We start from the raw sequence: 24,599 nt of genomic DNA on the forward strand, positions 1-24,599 counted from the left end.
TTCCAAATGCTGATTCAATTTTATTAGCTATTCAAATATGGTATGCATGTGTTACATAAAATTTTATTTTGAAAGGTTTTCTTTATCTATGAGGAGTTAAATTAAAAAATTACAATTAATCACGATGGAGAAAAATATTATCTCGACTTCGTCGAAATTCAAACTCGTGCTCTCTTTTACAATTCTTCTGTAATCAATTCAGCTATGTTATTCTATTGTTACTAGGATTGAGTAGACCATACTAACCAAATTAAATTAGGCAAAATCGTAAATTCCTTTCTTTGACATTTTAACAAAAAGTGTATGCATTTTTCTAAAGTATCTTCTATCCTCTTAGCCCGCTTCATTTTTAAAAAATTGTTAAATACTTTTAATTAAAAAAATATTTTAAAAAACCTAAAACTCTCGTAAACATCAAAGTATAATAATACTCATTTGATATATATCTCTATGCCAAACTCTTTTGCTATGAATTTTTTTTTGATGATTATTTCAATAGATTGATCATTAAGAAATAGATTATTTAATTATTATTTATTTAAATAATTTAAAATTATAATTATTATAATTATAATTTATAATTATTATAAAAAATGATAAATCCCAGTCAGTCTCATGAACTCAATCTCTGAGGGTGACCGATTCGGTCCCACGGAAGTTTCCTACCTACTATTGGGGTAAATCGAGAAGCGCATACGGCGGTCAATCCAGATGCCCAACATCCTTTGATTGCGTTTTTCATTTAAAAAAAAATTCTTATAAATACGTTGTAGCTGGAGATCTAATTCATAACTATTATAATTACTACAAGCTATTTAATTTGGTTGCACTTCAGCATTATTAGCATATCATCAACAACAAACAACAAACAACAAACAACAAAGCACTAGTCCACAGTGAATTACACTAGACACGGACCGTCTGCATATTATTTCTTGGAGTGATCCGAGCTCGCAAGGGATGCTTCATCATGACGGTGAATTCCAGCATCTCTGTCAGGTCTACCTCCTCGCCTTCGACCGCGGCTTTCCACTCGAACTGCTTCACCAGATTCCCCACGAAGTACTCAAGGTGTAGCAGTGCAAGAGCCATCCCCGGGCATATCCTCCGCCCCGCCCCGAACGGCATCATCTTGATCTCCCGACTCCCCGTCAGATCCACCCCCTCGCCTTCCCCGCCGGCCAAGAACCTCTCCGGCCGGAACTCCATCGGCGCCGTCCACTCCTCTTCGTCCCACCCTATCTCCGCCACCGTGAAATTGACCTCCGCGCCTTTAGGTATCAGGAGCCCCTCCAACACCGCGTCCTCCGGCACGGTGTGCGGAAGCACGAAGTGGCCGGGCGGGTGCCGTCGCAGCCCCTCCAGGATCACCGCCTTCAGGTACGGCAGCCGGTTCTGCAGCACGTCCTCCTCGCTCACCTCGTGATTCTCCCCGGTTACCTCACGGATTTCTGCTGTACCCGCGGCTCCCTCACCAGTTGCGCCATGATCCACTGCAGCGCGGTCACGGTCGTGTCGGTGCCGCCGTTCAAGAACTCGGAGCAGAGGGATACCATCTCGCTGTCGTTGAGCTCCCGTTCTCCTCCATCCTCCGGGAGCCGAACTCCCAACAGCGAATCCACATACGAGTAAGCCCCTTCTTCTTCTTCTTCTTTTTGTCCGGCACTGCGGTTGCACCCCCTCCGCGCTTGGATCAGAGGAAGGAAGAGCTCCTCTTGCCTACGGCGTATGCCGATCATTCTATTCCACAGATTCCGGAATACGATCTTGGTGATTTGGGGAAATATGGAGAAGACGCCAAGCTTGGTGAATAACTTTAAAAGATTCCTCTGCGTGCTCTCGATGTCTCCGATGGCCTTCTCATCTGACTTCTCGCCGAAGCACATGAGCACGAGCAAGCAGAACATGGCGTGCTGGAAACTCTCCATGACCACCACGACGCCACCGTCGGCGTCCGCCCGGGATCTCAGCCGCCTCAGGAGTATCCCTAGCACCCACCTGCGGGACTCTCCGAAGCGCCGGATGCGGGCGGAATGGAGGACCCCGGAGGTCAGATTTCGGCGGAGGAGGCGCCACGTCGGGCCATAGGAGGCCGAGCTGATAGTGTGATGGTTGCTGGAGAGCAGTCGGTCGGCCGGGTTCGTCGATAGGCGGCCAGCGAAGACGGCGCCCTGGCGGACGAGCACCTCGTAGGCCAGGCGTCGGTCGGCGACGAAGACGGCCGGTAGGGAGGTGATTCGGAGCGCGAAGACGGGGCCGTGATTGCGGCGGAGGCGGCGGAGATAGGGCTCGACTTCGAACGCGGAGCGGCGGAGCCATAGGATGGGCGTGAGGAGAGGGATATAGGGAGGGCCGGGAGGGAAGCTGAGGGCTGCGCCGCCGCAGCTCTGGTTCGTCTGCTTCCGCCGCTTGCTCGGCGATAGGAAGGAGAGCAGAAACCTGGCGGCGAGGCCAAGGGAGAGGGTGAGGAGGAGGAACACGAAGCCATCCATGGCGTAATACTGCTGCTTTCCAATTCCACGCCACTGACTGCTATTATTTATCAAGCCGATTTTGTCCGTGTGTGGTTTTGGTTTCCGAAAAAATCCACATGAATTGATAAACCGTCCAGAGATGACAAAACACCTTCTTTGCCAATATCAGACCTTTCCGACCGATTCGCTTGTCGATCTATTTTACGTAAATTTTTAATCGATCATCCAAATAAATTAATAAATATAAATATTCTTTTTTTAATTGGAATTCTCGATTTCACACTGTCGATTCCATGATTATTTATGAAGAAGTAAATCGAGGAGTTACAGTTAGTTATGACGGAGAAAGACATTATCTCAACTTCGTCGAGATTCAATCTTTGTGTACTTCAGTAATTCTGTTCCATCGTACCTAATTCAAACTATGTCCCGAAGGTAAATATAAGCTTTTTTGACTTTGTTATCTATGAGAAAATCTTTATAAATTTATCATAATTAAATTTTAAATTTTAAATAGCTAATTTATTAATGAATCTAACCATCTCTTCAATGCTCGGACGCACAGCATACTTTTCAACAGTCGTATGGTGTGGTCTTAAAAGTATGTGAAATTTTCCAATTATATTGCACTTTGATTACTTCATTTTATGCTTATACTTCGTCGCATTTTGTAGATGTTAGTAAATACACATTTTTAATAATTTTATTGTTGCCATTAGTCTTACACGTGGTTAGTGTTATTGGCGTGTCTAATCGATTCATTACAAGTCGTAATTTTTCTGGAAGAAAACGTGGCTACGACAAAGATTTGTGGAGGATGGAAGAGAAGGAATCTACCTGGAAATATCAGGGGATATAATTGATCGAGAGAATTTATTTACTTCGCCTCTCAGGAATTTTCTTTTTCGTTTTTTTTTTAAATTATTTTTAAGAATTCACGTGTCCGAATGAATCCCAAAGGACCAAGATTTTATTTCTTTGATTCTCAAATTCAGAGTATAATTTTTTATATATTCATTAGTCGACTTTTAAAATATTCATGTCTATTGAAATTTAAATCTTATTTTTTTATTTATTCTCTTTTATCACTTTTTTATTTATAATAAACTAAATAAATTCAGTATTCAACTGCTTTATGCATGTGATATATAAATTTTGACCTTTGATTATTTAAGGACATCCACAACGCTACCGAATATTTCATCCAAATATTTATAGTCTCTATATCCATATCATTAATCAAATATCACTTTCCTCAAATATCTCAGTTTTCACAATGAAATATACCACAAATCAAATATTTATGAGTCTCACCTATCAAATATCTCACATACAAATATCATAATTAAATATCTCAATAATTAAATATTTATAAATTCCAATGTCATTTTATTAATTTATATTTAAATAAAATTACTTATAATTTCTAAGTTTTTAATTTAATATTAAATAAAATTAATATAATAATATTATTTTATTTAACTAGAAACAATATAATATAGAATGTATAAAGTTTATAAGAAATAGTACAACATACAAATACAAATATTTCATAAATTTGAAATTGAAGTAACTAAATATTTTATAGATGATAATTAGTCCTTCACTCATCACGGCTATATGTTTCCCAGGTGTGTTCAACGAAATCGTGATGAAGCTGATGATGCACATGAATATTACGTAACTCAGAATTTCTTCGAATGTATTCAGCAAATTCGGTGGTTGAACCTTGATTCGCTGTGATAGTATCTTGTTCTTCGCGATCCCAACTCAATATTGCATGACCTTCGTCTTCCACAATCATGTTGTATAAAATAATGCATGTATACATGATTTCTTTGCATTTATCCATGAACCAATGTCGCCTTGGACCTCTTATAATTGTCCAACGAGCTTGGAGCACCCCAAATGCCCGCTCAACATCTTTTCTTGCAGCTTCTTGTCTTTCCTTAAATTTCATTCTTTTCGGATCTTAGGGGCAAGAAAAACTCTTGACGAAAATAGTTCATTCCGAATATATACCATCTGTTAGGTAGTACCATTTTGTATATTGTGTACCATTCACAATAAAATTAACCGCCGATGCATTTTCTTTCAAGACGTCATTAAAAATAGATGATTTATTAAGCACATTAATATCATTACGAGACCCAGCAACTCCAAAAAAGGTATGTCATATCCACAAATCGACAAATGCGACCGTTTCTAACATAATTGTTGGTTAACCATGATCACCTCGTGTGTACTATGTCCTCCACGCAACTAGACAATTTTGCCAGGCCCAATACATACAATCAAGACTTCTTAACATCCCAGGAAAACCGTGCCTTTGTTCATGCATTTCAGGCAAACGAGTGATGTCAGTTGCATTGGGTTTTCTTAAAAACTCACCTCCATATATTTGCATCACACATTGACAAAAGTTTGACAAGCATTCAAAGGCAGTTGTTTCACCCATCCACAGGTACTCGTCCAATTGGTCGGCGGAACCTCCATAAGCCAATTTAGATAATATATCTTATTTTGATTTGTTCGGGTTTTTAGTTAACCAAGTCTTTTATTTTTTAATTATTCACGTTGAAATGGTCTATTGTAAAAGCCTATATATAGGCTTGTTTTTGGTATCAATGATAAGTTGGTTTTTCCCTTTATCTTTTTCTCCTCTAATTTTGTATCAGTGGTATCAGAGCCGTCTAGGGTTTTTTCTCGCGCCGTCTTGAGAAGAAGCAGACGGCACAGCGTTTTTTCCTTTCCTTCCCAGCTTTGTGACAGGGATTTCTTTCTCATTAATCGATCCCTCACCTTCAAGCCCTTGATCTCGTTGTAGAAACGCCCGGAAAGCCATCGCGATTACACGCAGCCTTGGCCAGGCGGAGAAACGCCGCAGTTCTCCTTGCCGCGGGGAAGAAGCACAGTGCAAACCCCGCCTCAGCTTCTCTGGTGGTTGGTCGGCGTTCTCACAAGGCTGGTGAGTCCGCGCGGAGCAGAGGAACGCCGCCCACAGCCCTAATCGTCTGTTTGCAGCAGCTCGACGACGGCCGCACCCTGGCCGATTACAACATTCAAAAGGAATACGTCTTGCCAGTCAAGGTTCGTTTTGACAAAGATCTGCACGAAGGACGAGGTGGAGGGCTCCAACACCATTAACAACGTGAAGGCCAAGTTCCACTAATTTTTGCCCTGAGCCAAAGGAAAGAAAATAACAAGGAAAGAAAATAAAAGAAAAGACCGAAAGGAGATAAAGATACTAGAGGAAGAAGGATTTCACCACCACGTGGGCCACCTTTTTCTTGCTGCTGCCCTGAGCCAAAGCATCTTTGCTGCTGCCTTGAACCAAAGGATTTCTTATTGTGAACCGGTAAGAGAAAGGATTTCTTGTTGTGAACCGGTAAGAGAGAAGAAGAAGTCGGGATTATCAAAATAAGAACTTGGAGACTTGCGGTGATCCTTTTGGGTGACGTTTTGTTAAATTGCTCCTATCTTGTGTGATAAATTATCTCCTTCAATGGCATCCGAAAGTAATTTTGTGCAATCTGCAATTCCACGCTTTGACGGTCACTATGATCATTGGAGCATGCTCATGGAGAATTTCTTAAGGTCCAAAGAATATTGGACGGTCGTGATTTCTGGAGTAACAAAATTAAAAGAAGATGCTGAGCTAACAGAAGAGCAATTAAAAGATCTTAAAGCAAAGAATTATCTTTTCCAAGCTATTGATCGCTCAATCTTAGAAACCATTCTCTGCAAGGATACTGCAAAAGATATTTGGGATTCTATGAAAAAGAAGTACCAAGGTACGACAAGAGCTAAGAGGCAGCAGCTTCAAGCACTTCGTTCAGAGTTCGAAATGCTACGAATGAAATCAGGAGAATCAGTTTCAGAATATTTTTCAAGAACGATGACAATCGTCAACAAAATGCGGATCCTTGGTGACAAGACAGAGGATGTTCTCATCATCGAAAAAATCCTTCGATCTATGACACCAAAATTTAATTTTGTTGTCTGCGCCATTGAAGAAGCAAATGATGTAAGTACACTTTCAATTGATGAATTACAAGGTTCATTATTGGTTCATGAGCAGAAAATCAATCAATATGAAAAAGAGGAGCAAGCATTGAAGGCTTTATCAGAAAATCACTCTACAAATTATAGAAGTGATAGAGGACGAGGAAGAAGTAGAGGTCGAGGAAGAGGAGGAAGATACAACAACAATCAAGGAAACCAACAACAAAATCAACATCAAGAGAATTATTTTCAAAGAAGAGGACGTGGAGGTTATTATTCAACAACTGATAGAACAAAGTCAGCAGACAAATCCAATGTTGAATGTTACCGATGTCATCGGTATGGCCATTATAGATCAGAATGTTACACAAATTTGAATAAACAAAATGGAGATCAGACTAACTTTGCAGAAGAAGAAGAAGACGAAGTGTCTCTTTTGATGGTATGTCATGAGAAAGAGAAAACTCAACGACATGTATGGTATTTAGATACAGGTTGCAGCAACCACATGTGTGGGGAGAAGGATACATTTTCTGACTTAGATGAAACCTTTCGCAGTTCTGTCAAATTTGGCGACAATTCTACAATTTCTGTTATGGGAAAGGGAAAGGTAACCATACAAGCAAAAGGAAATACTACCCATACTATCTCTAATGTTCTTTTTGTGCCAGATTTAAAGACTAATTTGCTTAGTGTGGGTCAACTACAAGAAAAAGGATATGAAATTGCTATTAAAGAAGGAGTTTGTCGCATTCAAGATGCAAAGTTGGGTTTAATTGCGCAAGTTAACATGACAGCCAATCGTATGTTTCCACTTTATCTTCAAACAACATCTCATTCATGTTTTTCAGCAAAAGTTGATGATGAGGCATGGTTATGGCACTTTCGTTATGGACATCTAAATTTTAGTGGATTAAAAACATTAAAACAAAAGAATATGGTGATCGGTCTTCCTCAAATTACAAATCCTTCTCAAATTTGTGAAGAATGTGTTGTTAGCAAACAACACCGTAATCAATTCCCCCAGGGAAAATCTTGGAGAGCAAGGGCAGCATTGGAGCTTGTCCATTCAGATATTTGCGGCCCAATAACACCACATTCTAATGGAGGTAAAAGATACATAATTACCTTTATTGATGATTATAGTCGCAAAATATGGATTTATTTTTTGCAAGAAAAATCTGAAGCCTTTACTGCTTTCAAAAATTATAAAGTACTTGTCGAGAAAGAAAGTGGCAATTCAATTAAAGTCCTGCGTACAGATCGTGGTGGAGAATATAACTCACATGAATTTGTAAATTTTTGTGAGAATCATGGAATCAGAAGACAACTTACAACTGCTTACACACCCCAACAGAATGGTATATGTGAAAGGAAGAACCGCACTATTATGAATATGGTGCGAAGCCTTCTGACGACAAGTGGTATTCCTAAAAATTTTTGGCCAGAAGCAGTTAATTGGAGTATCCATATATTGAATAGAAGTCCCACATTATCTGTTCAAAATATGACACCAGAGGAAGCTTGGAGTGGAAGAAAACCAACAGTTGATCATTTTCGAATTTTCGGATGTATCGCTTATGCTCATATTCTAGATGAAAGAAGAAAGAAGCTAGACGACAAAGGTGAAAAATGCATTTTCCTTGGTATAAGTAATACATCAAAAGCTTATAGATTATATAATCCTTGCACTAAGAAAATCATTATAAGTCGTGATGTTATTTTTGATGAAAAAGACACTTGGCCATGGAATCAAAATGGTGTTAAAAGAAATATCTCAGCGGATCTTGATCATGATGAGAAAGTACAACAATCTATGGAGGATAAGCAACAAATCCCAGTAGATCTTGATGATGATGAGAATGTACAACAACCTATGGAGGATAAGCAACATGAGGAAGTCTCTCAAAATACTCCTATAACAGATCAAAGTTCAATGGAAGTAGAATCGCAAAGGCCACAACGTGTTCGAAGAAGACCTGCATGGATGTCTAATTATGAGGTGACTGGAATTGATCAAGGTGATGATCCGCTTATACATTTTGCTTTATTTTCAGATTGTGACCCTACAACCTTTGAAAGTGCCGTCAAAGATGCAAAATGGCGTAAGGCGATGGATGATGAAATTGAAGCCATTGAAAGAAATGATACTTGGGAGCTAATTGATCTTCCGAAAGGACACAAAACCATTGGTGTAAAGTGGGTCTTCAAAACAAAGATAAAAGAAAATGGTGAAGTTGACAAGTATAAGGCGCGTCTAGTAGCTAAGGGATATAAGCAAGAGTATGGAATTGATTATACAGAAGTTTTTGCTCCTGTTGCAAGACATGACACAATCAGATTGGTGGTTGCATTGGCGGCACAAAACTCGTGGCCTATTTACCAACTAGATGTCAAATCAGCATTCTTGCATGGAAATTTGGAAGAACAGGTATTTGTAGAACAACCTCTTGGTTATATTAAGATCGGAAATGAGCATAAAGTATATAAATTAAAGAAGGCTCTCTATGGATTAAAACAAGCCCCACGAGCTTGGTATAGTCGCATTGAGTCCTATTTCTTCAAAGAAGGCTTTCACAAATGTCCATATGAACATACACTCTTTATTAAAGTTGGAGATAAGGGAAAATTGCTCATCGTCTGCTTATATGTAGACGATCTCATATTTACTGGGACTGATGATATCTTGTTTCAGGAATTCAAGAAATCTATGATGGTTGAATTTGAAATGTCTGATCTTGGAATGATGCATTACTTCCTTGGCATGGAAGTAGTGCAATCAACTAATGGAATCTTTATTTCTCAAAAGAAGTATGTGCAAGAAATTTTGAACAGATTTCAAATGAAGGATTGCAATCCTGTAAGCACTCCAATTGAGTTCGGCTTGAAGCTAAACAAGGATCATGAAGGGAAGAAGGTGGACAATACAATTTATAAGCAAATTGTTGGCAGCTTGATGTATTTAACTGCAACAAGGCCAGAAATAATGTATCCAGTGAGTTTAATAAGTAGATATATGGAAAATCCAACAGAAATACATTTGTTAGCTGCCAAGAGAATCCTTCGCTACTTACAAGGAACTAAAGATTTTGGATTATTCTACAAGAAGGGTGAAAAATCAGAGTTGTTCGGGTTTACTGATAGTGATTATGCAGGAGATCTAGATGATAGAAAGAGCACTTCAGGTTATGTATTTATGTTGGGCACAGGGGCTGTATCATGGTCTTCCAAGAAGCAACCAATTGTCTCCTTATCAACTACAGAAGCTGAATTTATTGCTGCAACTGCTTGTGCTTGTCAAGCTATCTGGTTGAGAAAAATTCTTGGAGAGCTTCAGTTCAAACAAGTTGAAGCAACTACAATTTTTTGTGATAACAGTTCAGCAATCAAACTCTCTAAAAATCCTGTGCTACACGGCAGAAGCAAACATATCGATGTGAAGTATTATTTTTTAAGAGATCTCAGCAATGATGGAACAATCAGACTGGTTTATTGTCGAAGTGAAGATCAAGTTGCAGATATACAGACCAAGCCTCTCAAGTTAGCTACATTTGTGAGGTTACGTGGTCTACTTGGAGTTTATTCACGTGCTGCTGTTGTTTTCTCTTAAACTGATTTCTGCCGACTTCAGTTTAAGGGAGGGTGTTAAAGATTTAGATAATATATCTTATTTTGATTTGTTCGGGTTTTTAGTTAACCAAGTCTTTTATTTTTTAATTATTCACGTTGAAATGGTCTATTGTAAAAGCCTATATATAGGCTTGTTTTTGGTATCAATGATAAGTTGGTTTTTCCCTTTATCTTTTTTTCCACTCCTGACAGGTGGGATCTTGGAACCGTGGCGCAACTTCTGGACCTCTAATGGAGAGATTTGGGAGCTAACTTCTTTGACCTTTCTCTCCTTTCTGAATGTCTCATACAATAATCTGGTTGGACGGATTCCACAGGAAAACCAATTTCTCACGTTTTCAGAAGCTTCGTTTGAAGGAAATGAACTATGTGGAGAACCATTGCTAAAACAATGCAATGAAGTGCCTCCTTCAGACACTAGTTTGTCATCCTCAGCTTCGACGAAGAATGTAATCTGGCTGTGGATTGCCATGGTTTTGGGGTTTGGAGGTGGCTTGGCAATTGTTATCGGGCCTTTAATCTTTTGGAATAATTGCAGGAAATGGTGCAATACTCATGTTGATAACATGCTCAGGGCACTTTTTTGTCCTGGATGGTTTTGTGATTACTGTAGGAACAATCAAGGTTGCTACTGATGATGTTGGCTACGACTTTTATGAGATTGAAGATGAAGCTCAAAGATTTTGCCTCTTCTGTGCTCTTGTCATAGAGATTGATTGTGGAACCATGAGATTTTTATGTATAGAGTTTTTTTTATCAGAGGTAATAGAAAATTGCACGCAGCTATTCTCTATGAAGTTTGATTTATGAATAGAATCATCCATCCATTTTTTATATTTCTTATCATTTTAACCTTTTGCTTTTACAATATAATTTTTGATTTATCTGCTCTACTTCCATATTTTTGCGTAAAACACGTGTTTTATGAGCCAATTTGTCATCTTAACTTATTGACATCGTAAAATAGAAGAAGAATGACTTGACCTTTTCAGTTTGCATCACCTGGGATTTTCCTCGTTCTCCAAATGACATACATGCTTGAGATCCTTTTGCCGAATATGAACTTTGACAATGTATTCAACTGTGCCTTGTTATTTTTTAGGCAAGAAAATTTGTTGCATTCTTTAACTGGCACAGATATAAATTGGCCACTTGCATGATCGAACGAACGTTTACTTGGTGAATAAACTTTATGCTGAAGTTTCATTTTTCTCCAAATGTACCTTCTGTGTTAAAGTGCCCATTGCTCCGAAAAAAAGGCTCTCGTTACAAGTTACAGAATTAGGATCTATAATCATTAAGGAAACATAGTTTCAGAGCATTATACTTACCGTGTTTAATTAGTGAGAAATTGGAGGCCTTAAAGAGCAATTCCACTTGAGATCCATTGGAGCTACATCCACACACACACACAAAAAAACTAGCATTTAAGCTAAATAGATTTTGAAAATTAAACCAAAGAAGATGCATCATTAATCAGCTTAAAGCTCGACTAATAGTGATTATGACCACCAACTAGATATTACTTTTAGAATAGAGATATTAAAGAAGTGTATATGTTATCTCCCATAAAATTGCTCATCTTCCTTAACAAATTTATCACCTCGTAAAACACTATATGGCTTAGCACAAGTCCTTCGTGTTTGGTTATAAAAATTAGCACTATCATATCTTGCTTGGCTTCCAACATAGTTCATATAGGGAAAGAGTAATTGAAAATCACTCACAGATGCAACCTGGTACAAAGAATTTGCTGGCAGCCTATTATATCTCACCGTAACTTAATCAGATATTTTTCTTGGCATTTATCTAATTAGTCAGGACTTTTCTTGATGACTAGGATTGCAAGGTTGTGAAACAGGAAATTGGTTGAATGATTTCTGATCCGTAAAATTAAGAACAGAAGCTCAAAATAATCTAAAAGAAGTGATAAAACACGTTGGTTTATTACATCAAGTACTCGTCTCATTGTAGAGGAAAGGAGGCAGATACAAACAGAGCTGGATGCCATTCTGGTCAGAATTTGGACCAATTCCATTCTGTATATTCTGAGCAGGAATTTCTTGTAAGCGGTTGCAGCTGATCGTATGAAAGTTGATTTGGTAGTTAGTCTTGTTTGAAGAGTTCACGACAAATGATCACTCTCCTGATCTCACTAGTTCCAGCACCGATCTCGAATAGTTTTGCATCTCTCAGGAGGCGACCTTTCGGGTACTCATTTACGTACCCATTGCCGCCAAGACATTGGATAGCCTGCATGTCACAGAATTAAGAGCAAGTTTCTCAGACACAAATGTCAGCAAAGTAATTTGGATTTGAGTTTGTAAAGTTTGATGGTAAGGAAGACAAAATGAAATAGAAGAGATAGAAGATGCGAAATTCTTCATCCTGGAATGTTCAACTCTCTTATCATGTGCACTGACGCCTATGTCTTGCAATCCAATTATCCACTATTTTACCTCCGTGTTTGTATTTGCCAACATTAAACATTAAATTTATGAGGGATGGTCATCAACTCTTGGAGTTGTTCCTCTATACAATTGATTTTGCACAATTATAATTACAATACAACATTAGTCTGATAGATTTTTTTTAATCTTCTATTATGTTTTTTACCCACATTCTGCCCAGAGTTGCAACAAATCTATGAGACCACTTTAAATAAACCAAGAGTATGCTTAAACTTCAAATTTAAGTTACTTACTGAAGTAGATAAGGATCGAATTTCATTGAAGTCGAGATAATATCCTTCCCATAGTAGTTAATTATAGTTTCTCGATTTACCTTCTTACAAATAAGGTCAATCGTGTGAGATCATTGAAGAATATCTTTCAACTTAGTAGACTAATTTTTTTTGCATTGATAATAACCATTTCTAAATGAAGAATCACCTCTATGGCAAATACATATACACCTGTGAACATTAGTATAATTTTTTTATTGGTTTGAGATTTAAGATTTAATTTTTTTATTGATTTAAGATTTAGGATTTAATATTTAGAGTTTTAAGTTTGAAGATAAAGGAAATGAAAATTAAAAAAAAATTATACTAGCGCTTATATATATATATATATAGAAATGATGTACTGCGCGACGGATTCCTACGCGACTCGTGCGCGATCAATCCACGCCGTCCACGCCCGATCGCGATCAACCCACACCGTCCAAAAATCGCGATTGCACAGTGTTTCTTCTCGGACCTTCGCCGCTTCCCGACGTCCGTTCATCGTCGTCCGACCACCGATTGCCGCCGGACCGGACCCGTTGGAACCGCAACTCATAGGCGGTCCGGCGGGTGCCGGAGTCCGGCCCCGATTCGGCCGGAATCCGGCCGAATTCCGGCCGGAATCCGGCCGAATTCCGGCCGAAATCGGCCAACAGACACTGTTGGCCCATTTCGGCCGGAATCCGGTCGGATTCCGGCCGAATCGGGGCCGGACGCTGGCGGCCGATTTCGGCCAGAATCCGACCGGATTCCGGCCGAATCGGGGCCAGAATCCGGCCGCGGTCGACGCGTCGGCGCCGGGCGCGTCAACCGCGACCAGAGTCCGGCCCCGATTCGGCCGGAATCCGGTCGGATTCCGGCGAAATCGGCCACCAGCGCGTCTGCTCTGTTTCGGCCGGAATCCGATGCCGATGTGTGCGCCGTCGAGTTGCGCTTCCAACGAGCCCGGGATGGTGGCCGGCGGTGACCGGACGGCGACGAACGGCGGCGATGAACGCGGGGAGGTCCGGCGGTCGCGTGTTAAGGTTTAAATTTTAGGATTTATAGTTTAAAATTTAAAATTTATGATTTAATACTTGGACAAAAGAATCTTTTTTTTAAAAAATATATATTAGATGAGATTATTTATTCTATTGATTCAATATATATCAATTATATTAATAAATTTAAAATGAGTCATTGAGCAATATAATATTATAAAAATTATAAAATATATTCATTCATAAAAATTTTATTAATACGATAAATAAATATTAAACAATTAAATAAGTTGAATTGAAAATTCGATATATTTAAATGAATCAAATCACAAAAAAATATCAAGTTATCTCAACGATTTAATCTATTTTAAATTTGAATTTGACTTCATTATATTTTCAAGGGTTTAATCTCATTTACTATCTCGGAGACATCCTTTTGCTTCAATTGGGACCAACTCAATACTCAGGAACCCAATTCACGATTAAAAATACATGTCACTTAAAAAAAAAAACCTCTTCAATTAGTGACCAAAATCGATCTAATCTAACTTAATTCAATCAAAAGTGAGTATTTGATTATAACAAATTGTCTTGGCAGCTCGTCAACCTAATATAAGGGTTTTCAGATTATCTCCGTAAAAGTGATTAACTCATAAGTCCATCAAAAAATAAAAAAATTAAAAATTTTTAAATTTGGATTTCAAATTAAACAAACTAGTCTATCAAACTAGTGAATTTTTCATTTTAATTTTAAAATTTAAATTTTGTTTCTTTTCAACTCACGGGTCAACTCGAGCCCATCACGAATCGGTCCTATCTGAACCTACAACCCATAGATTCGTCAGATAATGAATTGATAAAATTTTAATTCAATCTATTTAAATTATTTAACAAGACGAACTAAATTCAATCCGACATCCCAACTCAAATTGACTACTCTATAAATGACCTTTTAATAAACCAACTAATGATCTTGCTAAAAAGAAGATCAAAAGAAAGCGTGCATGGTCAATTTACGCAACTAATGCTGAATCACAATAATCTCTTAGACAATTAATAATGATCTTGCCAAACAAAACCTATCAAAGTCTTCAAAAACTGTAAATGGGAATGAAGAACAGAAAATATAGCTTCGATAAAAACATGGTGAAAAAAGATCTCCCCCCTTCGAATTCAATCCATTATCGATTGTTGAAATATTAATTTGTTCGAGTGTTGAGATGCGTCCAAAAGTCTAAGTGCATGATTCGTCTGTCTGAGATTAGTCGTAAAGTCGATGTCCATTTGTTGACTTTGAATGCACCCTCTCAAATCCCAAGTCAACGTCCACAGTATATGCCTAATTTGGCAATCAATGGCCGTAATTTTTCTTTTTGGACCACGAGAAGACTTCACAATATAAAAATATGAGATTAATTTCCGAATTTAAATAATAATAAAATCAATTATCTTTCCAAAGAATTTTGTGATTATGCACATTCATAGTCAAACGCGTTTTCCAGATATCTACGTTCTTACGATGCGTGTCATAAATAAAAATTGTGCAAAAATAAGAAGACGTGTCAAACACCCCACTTTATTTTTTTTTATTTAAAATTATTCTAGCATATGTAAAATAGTATGATTATCTATCAATATTATTTTTTATTATTATCTCATTTAAATATGTATAATAATAACTACAATATCTTAAATATAATTATAATAAATATGAAATCGTATTTATTACAATATAAAAAATATCTTAAATAAAAAAGATTAATTTTTTTTAAGTTTTCAAAAAGCCTTTAAATAATATTTTTTAGTTTAAAATTAAACCGTTTTGTGTTACAATCGATAACAAATGTAAATATCTGAACGAGCTTTGATTCAATATATTATATATTTCAGGATTCAATTCGAAATAAAAATTATGACTTTTTAAAACTTACTTAATATTCATAGTTTTAGTAACTACGAAATCGTAACTGTTACAACTATATGACAATTTAATTATAGTAATTATGAAATCATAATTATTATAATTATATAGTAGTTATGATTTTATAGTTGCTATAATATACGTTTCCGATTTAAAATTTAGATCGAAAATATAAAAGAGAGATAACAATGATGACAATATAATCCAGGGTAGTTGTACATAAATGAGGTTCCTTTTTTATTTGATAAAAAATTGAAGTGAGAACCTTTTGATCTTAATATTGTCCAATTTTTTTTTTTCCATTTAGTCTTATTTTGTAAATTACAAGAGTAAAACTATAATATTTTAAATTACAGGGATAAAATGAAAGAGTAAGTAAGTTATAGAGGTAAACTGTAAACTTTTCAATATAAAATTCAAAAAACGGCGCAGACGGTAAATGCGTCTCCCCCAATCGCCGCCTTTTATTACTCGTCCATCGACAACTTCCTGCCGCAGCCCCTCCCGCACCATGAGCTTCCATCACCACCACCACCTCCTCCTCCTCTTCTTGTCGGCGGCCTTCTTCTTTGACCTGATTGCCGCCGATGTCTGCGTCTCCGAGGACAGCTCCGCGCTCCTCCAGCTCAAGGACGGCTTCTCCGACGCCTCAAAGCTCGCATCTTGGCGGCCCGGTTCCGACTGCTGCAGTTGGGAGGGCGTGTCCTGCGACAGCTCCACCGGTCGAGTCGTCTCCCTCAACCTCAGCAGTTTCTCGCTGTCCGGCAAGCTCGACCCTGCCCTCTTCAACCTTACCCACCTCACATCGCTCAACCTCGCGCACAACCTGTTTGATGGGATTCCCTTACTGGATTTGCCCTTCTCGAGGCTTGTTAACCTCACCAGCCTCAACCTCTCTTACTCTGGATTTGTCGGTCAAATCCCGGCCGACATAGGTCGCCTCCGGAATTTGGTGTCTCTGGACATCTCCACCTCCTCTTTTGCAGAACCCGTTAACATTTCGATTAAGCTCCAGGATCCCAACTTCGGAACCCTGGTTCGCGACCTTAGCAATCTGAGAGAACTTGTCTTGGATGGTGTCAACATCTCGGCCGATGGGTACGAATGGTGCGGGGCAGTGTCAGCTTCAACCCCGGGACTGCAAGTGCTGAGCTTGTCGAGCTGTTCCCTCACCGGTCCCGTTCATTATTCCCTCTCCAACCTCTCATTGCTCTCGACGCTTCGCCTATCCGGGAATTCCTTGAGGTCCAGCGTTCCCCGTTTCCTTAGTAATTTTTCATCTTTGAGTGTGCTTGAACTCGATTCTTGCGGGCTTCAGGGATTCCTTCCTGAAAGCTTATTTCGACTCAGAAATCTGACAGTTCTTGATGTTTCCAACAACCCAATGCTTTCTGGACACTTGCCGGAATTCCCCGTGGCTAGCGCTTTGGAAATTTTGGTGCTCTCCGCGACTAACTTTTCTGGTGCTCTACCGGAATCAACTGGTAACCTCAAAGCTTTGTCAAAATTGCAGCTTTCCAATTGTAGCTTTTCTGGTTCAATACCACCTTCGATGGCAAATCTCACGCAAATGGTTCGTTTGGACCTTTCTCTGAATAGTTTCAGCGGTGTTATTCCTCCAACTGATCAATGGTCGAAGATTGCCGACATAAACCTTTCACATAATAACCTGACAGGAAAAATCCCTTCTTTCTTGAGTAAGGATGGGTTTCGCGACCTCAGAAAAATTGATATGAGGAACAATTCACTCTCTGGACCGATTCCTGTTTCGCTGTTTGCTCTACCCTCTTTACAGGTTCTGTCTCTTAGCCAGAATAAACTTTCAGGTCTGCTCAATAATTTTCAGAATGCTTCTCCGTCCTTGACGACTGTTGACCTGAGCGATAATAGTCTGGAAGGACCAGTTCCAGAATCCTTGTTCAATCTCTCAGGATTAAAAGTTCTTTCACTTGCATCAAACAACTTTGATGGTTTGCTAGACATTGATCAGTTCTGGAAATTGAGAAATCTCTCTAATCTTGATCTGTCAAACAACTTGTTGAAGATAACAGAGAGAGTTAATGGTTTATCTAATAGTTCTTTCCCGAAGATTAGCACATTGAAGTTGGTTTCCTGCAATTTAGAAAAGATTCCAGCATTCTTGCAAAATCAAGGTGGGATCAGTTACCTTGACCTCTCAAACAACAGCATTCCAGATGCAATACCAGAATGGATATGGAGCATTGGCGATGGAAATCTTGGTTACTTGAATCTCTCGTACAACTTATTTACGTCTGTGGAAGGACCACCAGGAAATCTCAGTATGCCATCTCCGATGATCCTGGATCTCCATAGCAACAGGCTTCAGGGGCCTGTTCCACTCCTTCCACTGTACACTATTGTTCTGGACTTCTCAAGCAACAATTTTTCGTCTTTCATTCCAAATGTCCTGACCTTCTACCTGAATTACACAGTTTTCCTATCACTTTCTAACAACAGTCTCACAGGTGAAATTCCACTCTCAATTTGCAATGCTAGCTTTCTTCAAGTTCTTGATCTCTCAAACAACAACTTGAGGGGTTCCATCCCATCATGTCTCTTGGAAGGAAGTAATGATTTGCGAGTCCTAAATCTGATGGGAAATGAATTATATGGACAATTTCCAGAGGACATTGTTGAAGGATGTGCTCTTCGGACAATAAATCTCAACCATAACCAACTTGATGGGAAGTTGCCTATGTCTTTGGCAAATTGTTCATCGTTGGAGGTCCTTGATATTGGCAACAATCATATAGAAGACTTATTTCCATATTGGCTGGGGAACCTTTCTGAGCTGCAGGTTCTTGTTCTGAAGGCCAATGCATTTTATGGAACCCTTGTAAATCCTCCGGGATTCATAGAAAGCAATCATACCTTCTCAAAGCTGCAAATTTTCGATTTGTCATTCAACAATTTTTCTGGTAACTTGCCCCAAAATTTCTTTAGAAATCTCAATGCCATGATGTTTAATTCAGATATTGGCCGCCAGACAGTTGGTTACAGATTCTTGCTATACAGTAAATCATCTTATTATCAAAATATTGTTACAATCACAAGCAAAGGGCAGATATTGACACTATCGAAAGTCTTGACAATTTTCACAGCGATCGACTTCTCAAACAACAAGCTAAGTGGCAGCATCCCGGAGACCATTGGTGACCTAACTGCACTTTGTGTTCTAAACTTTTCATGCAATCTCCTGACAGGTGGGATCCCTCCTCAGCTTGGAACCATGGCACAACTGGAGTCATTGGACCTCTCCATGAACCAACTCTCTGGAGAGATCCCTTTGGAGCTAACTTCTTTGACCTTTCTCTCCTTTCTGAATGTCTCATACAATAATCTGGTCGGACGGATTCCACAGGGAAACCAATTTCTCACGTTTACAGAAACTATGTTTGAAGGAAATGAGCTATGTGGAGAACCATTGCCAAAACAATGCAATGAAGTGCCTCGTTCAGACTCTAGTTTATCATCCTCAGCTTCGTTGATGAATCTAAACTGGCAATGCATTGCCATAGGTTTGGGGTTTGGAGGTGGCTTGGCAATTGTTATTGGGCCTTTAATGTTTTGGAATGAAAGTAGGAAGTGGTACAATAAGCAAGTTGACAACATGCTCATATCACTTTTTCCTGGATGGTTTTGTGATTATTGTGGGGATGTCAAGGTGGCCGCCGATGATGTTGGCTATGACTTGTGTGAGATTGAAGATGAAGGCCAAAGATTTTGCCTCTTTTGTACTCAATTAGAGTTTCATTCAGGCAAAGCAATTATACATCACGTGCAGTGCTCTTGTCCTAGAGATTGATTATGGAACCATGAGATTTTGTCTGTACAGAACTTTTGATCAGAGGTAATAGAAAATTCCACACAGCTACTTTGTATGAAATTAGATCTACGAATAGAGTCATCCATCCATTTTTTTTATCTCTCTTATAATTTTAACATATTGCTTTTGTGATGTTTTTTTTGATTCATCTACTCTACTTCCATATTGTTGTATAAAACACATATTATACGAGTGAACTGGTCATCCCAACCCAAAATTATTGCCTTTTGCTCTGCATCAGCATTGAATCCTTCTGCAAGTTGAAGTACTTTTTTTTTTGTTAAATGATTGCCATCGTCTATCAATCCACTAACAAGTTATCTAGTTACTATAATGCTGTGCTTACATATGATCTAATTGCTATAATGTTGTGCTCAAGCTAAGATAGACCATCTTAAAGTGTTCTAATCTTATTTCCAAGTATTCAGTTATGAATAGGATTGAGTAATGTTTGATAATTTGGAGACTCCTAACTAGTGGGATTTATCTAGGTTGAGTAAGGAGCCCATTATTTAAAATTTTTCTCCTCTTCCAGGCAAGATGCAATCTTCATGAATTCTGGATCATGTATTATTTTCATTTTTTGTTTTCTTGTCGTTGGTGATGCCATGAGCTTGCCGTTGGTGATGCATACAAAGGAACAAAATTATAAATCTACTTTATTTTTTCTAATTGAACATCAATTGAATGAAGTGACTTGAGGCCAAGGATATGAAGTCCTAAACCACAGTCTCCAGCAGCCATGGCGGACTGAACCACTGACAAACCATGAGTTGACTGGAACAAATGCCAACGACTCAAGCAATAAGAAATGGAGGACCTTTGAACCAAAGCAAGTCAAAGATAGATTTTCATTGGTTGGTTTCGCAGATTTTCTGGTTTTTTCTGTGTTTTTTTTCTGTTATAGACATGGTGAAAAACAACCCAATTGCTTAGAGGTTGCTTTCTAACCACAACAGGATGACTTTGTATTGCAGACTCAATGAACATATCAATGCAGAAACTCATCAGATTCTTCTTTGATGGGAAGAAGTCCAAGCTCAATAGCATCATTTGGTGGTATGGAGAATCCATTAGTTCTGCGCCGGACGCAAATGAGCAAGGCTTGTTGCAAGAGGCTGAAGGGATGCAAACTAATCATACAACCACAAAGTCATTCATAAGATCAGGCAAACCTAAACCTTCCATTTGTTGTGCTTCTTCCAGCAAATAATTTCAAGGTGCACTTTTAGGTATTGTGTTAGCTATGTCTGTTGTTTAGTAGCTTGTAGTAGGTTACAACAAGTAGATAGATGCACCTTGCTGACTGAGCTAGGTTGACGCGGAGGGAGTTCGGTCGAGGTGAACCTCACCCAACAAAGTAGGAATGGGTCCATTGAAGTAGACCCAATAAACCTCCAACAATGGCAAATTGTCTCTTGGTAATTGCCCTTGCACAAGGTCTCTATGAGTCACTATAGAAAAGTTGATTGAAGAAGGATCAAAATAGATTTGAGTTTGGACTCAGATGAACTTGGTAAACTCCTAAGGTAACCCTAGTGGTAGCCTTTAAGTTGTGAGTAACTATAGAAGATCCTCCAATGTTTTTGGTCTCCTTTTAGAAACAAAACTATCATGAAGATTGAAGAGGCCTTCATCATGATTAATGATCAATTTACTACTTAAGGAACACTTGGAGGTGTGAGATTATGCAAAGTTCTTATGTTACTCGAGTATGAATCCCAATTTATACAGCATTTGCAGAGCAATCTTCTGTAAATAACTGCAAACTGAAGTGAACTGAAAACAGTAGATGACTACCAATATTGATCATCCGGTTCCCTACCGCGTGGCGTCCTTGATCTTATCATTCGTCCCCCGTCTCACTCTGAAGCACAACGGCGACGGCAGAGAGACATCCCCGGCGGCGTTCAGCGGCGACGAGGCCATCGGGAACACAATCGGCAGCCAAGAAGACAACTTGCTGCCCCGGAGGAGCTTCAGCGCCACGCAGTGCAAGAAGCGCTTGGGAGACTTTCTCTCGCTCCTCCCGGGGCTGGAGAGGCAGTGGGAGCCCGGCGGCGGGCTGAGCAACAGCGGCGGCAGCAGCGCGGCGTCGCCGGCAGTCTTCTTCGGCGTCCCGGGCACCGACTCCCACAAGAAGGGCACGGCGACGGCGGCCACCCCGTAGTAAACTGACCTGGAGGAACCATGATTCATCGAATTCTCCCGCTTTACCAGTCTCGATTCCCCGCTCATCTCCGGCAACTGAAGCAGAATTCAACGCCTCGCCTGAGCGCAAATTACACAGCAAACCTTTTATAAACCTCGAACGATTTCCTTCTCGATAATCAAGCAATTATTAATGCAAAAAGAGGACAAATGGATGGTCCTCGCTTCAGTTGGGATGTAATGGCGAACGCAAATAGTTCTACGAGAGTTGTTGGCAAGCAAATATCAATGTGAAATCATCATCTTTAATACAGTTCCTCTCAGCTGCAACAACATGGAGCGGGATGATCACGTAACTAATTGATTAATTCGAGTGGTTGGTTTATGAGGAAGGGGAAGGGGGCAGCTGCAGGTGGAGATCACACTTTCCATTACGACGTAGCAGTTGGGGGACTACTTGCTCTTCCATTAACAAATCTCAGTTAAGCTATAACTTAATGAAATCCATCAAATCAATGGTCGCAGCACTTTAAGGATGATAGAGAGGTTTGAGGTGAGCATGGCTAATGCACTGTGAAACTTGAGTTGCACCTCAAGAATTGGGCGATGGATCTTTCAGTAGCAGTAGACATTGCAATTGAAGCATTCTTCAGCAATCGTTTTCATGTATCTGTCAACAGTGAGTCAATCAAAGACTTAAACAGCTCGAAAGAAAACAAAAACTATATTAAAATCCAACGTGAACAGCATGTGAACAAGAAAACATCTCTCATATTTGTTTGCTTTCTACCATACAGGCCACAAACGAAAAAAAAACAAGAGAAGAGAATCCAACACTTTTTTCCCCATTTGATTGTTGATTTCTCGAAAAAGACTTCTTAACTAATTTATGGAAGTGACAATTTGATACTTTTGGTTTTACTGTTGTTGAATATGCTCATAAACATGCAAAAAAGAAGCATAAAAAAGGGCCTTCAGCTATTCCTGGACTGGACCAACAAATTCTATTTATGTAAACTGTTGCTCAAAATGGGACGGTTTGATCATTCAATCAAGGATGCACATGCTGATTGATTCTTTATATGAAACATGCATAGAAGCTAGAAAAGCTCGGAGGACTAAAACTGTCACAGAGGATCACATGTTTCAGCTCATGAAGAATATGATGAAATTAAAGAGGGGTTAATGTAGAGATGCTTATGAAGAATGCTTCTAATCACAAGATTTAAAAAATCGCTTCCAATATTCATGTATGAATCAATGGAATTGATAATTATCCGCTAATTCAATGGCCCAATCCGCCAACTTGATTTGAGTTGACACGAAAAATATCGAGTTAGGATTAGATGTTTTCGGATTTGAGTAGGGGGGTTGGATTGGATTGAGTTCGAGTTGGATTCGGATTGACCCGAAATGACCTATCTATAGGATTTAGGAGTTTTTTTTATTAAATTAAATTTTATTTTAAAAAGTAAGATGTTTTATGTACCATAATCCTATTAACATATATATATATCTTTAGTTACAGTAATGTATTTATCTTTAGTCCATCATAAAATATAATCTATTAAAGAAAAGCTATACTATTATATAATATTTTAAAATTTTAATTTAATCGACCACTTTATTAGATCCTTATTCATGTATAATTTATTAATTAACTAAACCTACAACTCTAACACTTCAAACATCAGTCAAATGTAAAGAGACCCCCGGCCCTTTCGTTGCCAAATGGTCCATAGGCAACCAAGCACCATGGCACTGTCGAGGTTTAGATGTCCTAATGGAATGGGCACTTAAATTGACTATAAACCTAACACCACATTGATTACTCCAAAGAACCTAAGCTCAAACCAGGGAAGTTCATCAAGTTCATCTTTTGATGAAGGTTCATGGTGACATATATTCTACAGCGCATGCATGACCAATCTCACAATCTTTCTCTGTGGTCTTCCTGCACGGGTTCTATGTTCTCCAAGATGTTTAATTTGTGCTAAGAACTGATTGCTGGAGCCCGTAGTTTTCCACTGCAATAATAATCTACAAAATTCCGCTGTAGTTCCGCCAAAGTATATATACAACTGAAAGGATCTTGTTTGCCATAAAACACCAATTTGTGATGGCTCTCCTAAAGGTGCTTCATCTGGGTCCTCTCTGTTCCATGATCCGGGTTCCGAAGAAGATCAGCAGGCAGTGCTAGAGATATCGAATCGCGAATCAACAAGGCGATCGAGGATGCTGAAGCAGAAGAAACTGTCCGAACTAATTGCAGAGGTGGACCAGCTGAAGACGGATATCGAACAGCCAAGTCTTCACGCTCTTGAGCACCACTTAGCTTGGCGACGCTACTCGATCGGCCGTGGAGGGCCGAGAACTCCATTATGAGAGCTTAGATGATGAAGCAACAGCAACATGGCCTTGCGCGATGGATCTGACCTCATGGAAAGCTTCACAAGTTCATCGAATACAAGAGAGACGAGGCAATTTACTATAGCTACAGCCAACAATGGAGTTTAATTATGTCACCCAGTTCACTCAATAAACTGGAAGGAAATTCTTCTTTACTACAAACACAGAAGATTACTCTTCATGGGGCTCTCTGTCTCATCAAAGAGTTGGCGTCTTGGCGAGGGCGGTGAGTGTGTGCGAATTCCACCTCCTTTACGCGTGTCTCGCGACGTTGGCACGTGGCTGCAGAAACAGGGCTCATCACTGCTTCGCAGGAGAAAAGATAAAGATAAAAAATGGAGGCATTAACGCGTTTCAGTATTCTGCATGTATATTTATTTATAGATGAATCGATGTGCGTTATGCATGATCGTATGGCGTCTGGTAGTGTCTTTCTATCTTCTTCCGTTAGCTTTGT

General features: G+C 39.1%; 2 protein-coding genes and 1 pseudogene across 2 annotated transcripts; 1 reads left to right on the forward strand and 2 right to left on the reverse strand.

Annotated features, from left to right (window-relative positions):
* Positions 1-866: 866 nt before the first annotated feature.
* LOC141832087 (cytochrome P450 89A2-like) lies at positions 867-2,492 on the reverse strand (annotated as a pseudogene).
* Positions 2,493-16,246: 13,754 nt separating this feature from the next.
* On the forward strand, positions 16,247-21,265 carry LOC141832467 (receptor-like protein 54). The gene is made up of 2 exons (XM_074719975.1): positions 16,247-20,439; positions 20,560-21,265. Exon 1 carries the CDS (start codon positions 16,247-16,249, stop codon positions 19,559-19,561), a length of 3,315 nt encoding a protein of 1,104 aa, XP_074576076.1. The 3' UTR covers positions 19,562-20,439; positions 20,560-21,265.
* LOC141832468 (uncharacterized) lies at positions 21,260-22,006 on the reverse strand. Its single transcript, XM_074719976.1, has one exon. It carries the CDS (start codon positions 21,818-21,820, stop codon positions 21,404-21,406), a length of 417 nt encoding a protein of 138 aa, XP_074576077.1. The 5' UTR covers positions 21,821-22,006; the 3' UTR covers positions 21,260-21,403.
* Between the last annotated feature and the right edge of the window lie 2,593 nt (positions 22,007-24,599).

This window comes from Curcuma longa, chromosome 7 (assembly GCF_044706935.1).
Source record: "Curcuma longa cultivar G26 ecotype Majalengka, Jawa Barat chromosome 7, ITB_CL_G26_1.1, whole genome shotgun sequence".
Classification (NCBI taxonomy): Eukaryota; Viridiplantae; Streptophyta; class Magnoliopsida; order Zingiberales; family Zingiberaceae; genus Curcuma; species Curcuma longa.

Bases quoted from the DNA above. Each gene is read 5' to 3' on its own strand.
- LOC141832468 (XM_074719976.1), bottom strand. From the start codon at position 21,820: ATGAGCGGGGAATCGAGACTGGTAAAGCGGGAGAATTCGATGAATCAT.
- LOC141832467 (XM_074719975.1), top strand. From the start codon at position 16,247: ATGAGCTTCCATCACCACCACCACCTCCTCCTCCTCTTCTTGTCGGCG.